This window comes from Drosophila obscura, unplaced genomic scaffold, assembly GCF_018151105.1.
Source record: "Drosophila obscura isolate BZ-5 IFL unplaced genomic scaffold, ASM1815110v1 contig_137, whole genome shotgun sequence".
NCBI lineage: Eukaryota > Metazoa > Arthropoda > Insecta > Diptera > Drosophilidae > Drosophila > Drosophila obscura.
The window spans coordinates 1,276,081-1,278,996 of record NW_024542721.1 but is presented as its reverse complement, the minus strand read 5'-3'; the positions used below and the strand labels follow the sequence as shown (position 1 = coordinate 1,278,996).

Below are 2,916 nucleotides of genomic sequence, written 5' to 3'. Positions count from 1 at the left end.
ACCTGTTCGCTTTTCTCTTCGCCCGGTTTGATGCGCTTGATGCGTCAAGATCTAACAGTACTTCATGATTCTCCCAAACGTCGTGCAGTTTCTCATCATGTAGACGTGCCAACTACGTCGGTTCGTGGTTGCGTATATTGTCACGGGCCACACAGTCTGTATGTGTGCGCTCAATTTAAAGCTATTAACGTTGTGGATCGTCGCACGTTTGCAATGGAGGGTAATTTGTGCTTTAACTGCCTAAGTCGATCTCATCAAGTAAAGGATTGTAATTCCACAAATACGTGCCGTCTGTGCAAGTCCAGGCACCACACTCTTGTCCATCCAGAAAAGATCCACACCACCCCGAGTGTTGCTGTCAATACATCCGCTGACCCAAACTTGCGCTTGCCCATGCATGCTGCTGAGGCTGATCCTGCCGTGGTCAGCCATCATACATTGGAGAGAGGAGTATTGGCCACTAGTCAAGCAATATTGCCAACAATTTTAGCCACTATAGTCGACTCCTGGGGCAACGAGACAACCTACAGGATATTGATGGATACTGGTTCGACGATAACGATGGTCTCCGAGTCGTTTGTTCAACGGACAGGGTTGTTGCGCACGCATGCTCGTATACCAGTTGTTGGTCTAGGTGCAAGCCCGGCTGGGGTTACTCGAGGTCGCGCCACGTTCACGCTGCTCTCGCGCACAAGCACAGCATCAGTGGTGGTAACAGGTCTGATTATGAGTACTTTAACCTCCTCGATTCCAGCACAGAGGATTGAGTCGAACACCCCGATGTATGAAAAGATTTGTGATCTACCCTTAGCAGACCCTACATTTGGGACACCAGGCGAAATCGATCTGATTTTAGGAGCTGATCAACTTTGGAACATATACACTGGAGAACGCAAAGAGTTTGGTTTCGCATATCCTATTGCACTTCATACTAATTTTGGTTGGGTTATTACAGGCAGCTACCATCTCAGTATTAATGCACATACAATTATTTCCAACACTGACGTAGATGTTTCTGGACTCTCTGTCGTAACCACAGTTGGTTCTGTTGTCGTTTCTGATGCTTCCCCGGTCGTTTCCTCCCTAAAGAAGACGGTAGTGGTGTCTATGATGGAAGTTGTTTCAGCGATGCTGCTTGATGTCGTCATCTCGGCCATGCTTGTGGTTGAGCACTAGCTCATCACGCTCACGAGGATTTGGATACCTTAGTCCGATCGTTCATGGACATGGACCAAGTTCAACCAAGTAGCGCTACCATTGACGCTACTGATCCCGCTGAAAAACACTTCGTTCAAACGCATTCCCGCAGAGACGATGGAGTGTACGTCGTCCAATATCCATTCAAGGATTCCGCTCCGCCGATGGGATCCACATTGCCGCAAACCTTATGCCGCTTTTCTTCTCTCGAACGGAAATTTCGAAAGTTTCCGGCACTCAAACAACAATATGTGGACTTTATGGAGGACTACTTACAACGAGGACACATGGAGTTGATTCCTTCTACTACCGTAGCCGAGGATCTCGCCAGTCACAATTATTTAGCACACCACGCAGTATTAAAACCAGATAGTACCACTACAAGATGCCGAGTTGTGTTCGATGGCTCTGGGGAAGACTGCAAGGGACATTGATTCAATTCACGACTACACATTGGACCACCTATTCAAAGGGATTTACTTGGAGTCTGTTTACGGTTCCGTCAGCATCGTTACGTGTTCTGTACGGACATTGAGAAAATGTTTAGAGGCATCCTAGTTTCAGACGAACACACGCAGTACCAACGTATCGTCTGGCGAAAGAAGGAGACTGCTACACTTGATCATTACCGACTACTGACCGTGACGTATAGTTTAGCTTCTTCACCGTTTTTGGCTGTTAGAGTTCTCATTCAAATCGCTCAAGATTATGCCGAGTTGTATCCGAATGCTGCTGCGCTGCTGGTAAGGGACGCGTACGTGGATGATATTCCTACAGGCTGCGATAATATCAAGGAACTCATTGCACTCAAGGATGAATTGATTTTTTTATTGAGCCGAGCTCAATTCGAACTTCGAAAATGGAGTTCAAACTGTTGGCCACTATTACAATCGCTGCCAAAGGACATTTGTGAGTATCCCCTTGAAGGTCTAGAAGAAGAGAGCCCAGCTCAATATGTGAAGGTTCTTGGAATACGCTGGGACCCGGCTGCTGACAACCTTTCCTTCAAGCTGACCATTCTCGACGCCACAGCTGCTCTGACAAAACGGATTTTGCTGTCGGAGCTTGCCAAGATCTACGATCCTCTGGGTTTGCTTGCCCCCACCACTGTATTTCTAAAGGTTCTCTTTCAAGATAGTTGGCTGAGCTCGGTCGAATGGAACGAGCCACTACCGCCGCAGCTATGCTCACGTTGGAAACAGTTTGTAGCAGAAGTTCATTTATTGGAAACGTGTCGCATATCTCGCTACATATCCTCACCACTTCAAGCAACGGAGCTGCATGGATTTGCCGATGCGTCGTCTCATGCATACGCCGCTGTTATTTACAGTCGCGTGAAACTCAATAAGGACTATGTTGTCAGAATGATCGCCGCAAAAACCCGTGTTGCGCCCATCAAACCTGTATCCATTCCGCGGCTCGAATTGAATGCAGCCCATCTTTTTTCAAAATTGATGTCTCTGGTTAAGCAAGCACTATAACTATTCCTATTTCCAGTACCTCATGTTGGTCTGACTCAGAAGTTGTGCTGCATTGGCTCTCATCACCTCCTCGGACTTGGAACACTTATGTTTGCAATCGGACTGCTGAGATTCTAGATGCTTGTCCACGTAGTTGCTGGCAACACATTCGCACTGGGCACAATCCCGCGGACTGTGCATCACGCGGACTTTTACCGAGGGATATTGTAGACCATCAACTGTGGTGGAATGGACCACC

At 47.5% G+C, this 2,916-nt stretch overlaps 1 protein-coding gene across 1 annotated transcript; it reads left to right on the top strand.

Annotated features, from left to right (window-relative positions):
• Positions 1–1,736: 1,736 nt before the first annotated feature.
• Positions 1,737–2,678, top strand: LOC121405058. Its single transcript, XM_041595646.1, has one exon. It carries the CDS (start codon positions 1,737–1,739, stop codon positions 2,676–2,678), a length of 942 nt encoding a protein of 313 aa, XP_041451580.1.
• The last annotated feature ends 238 nt before the right edge of the window (positions 2,679–2,916 follow it).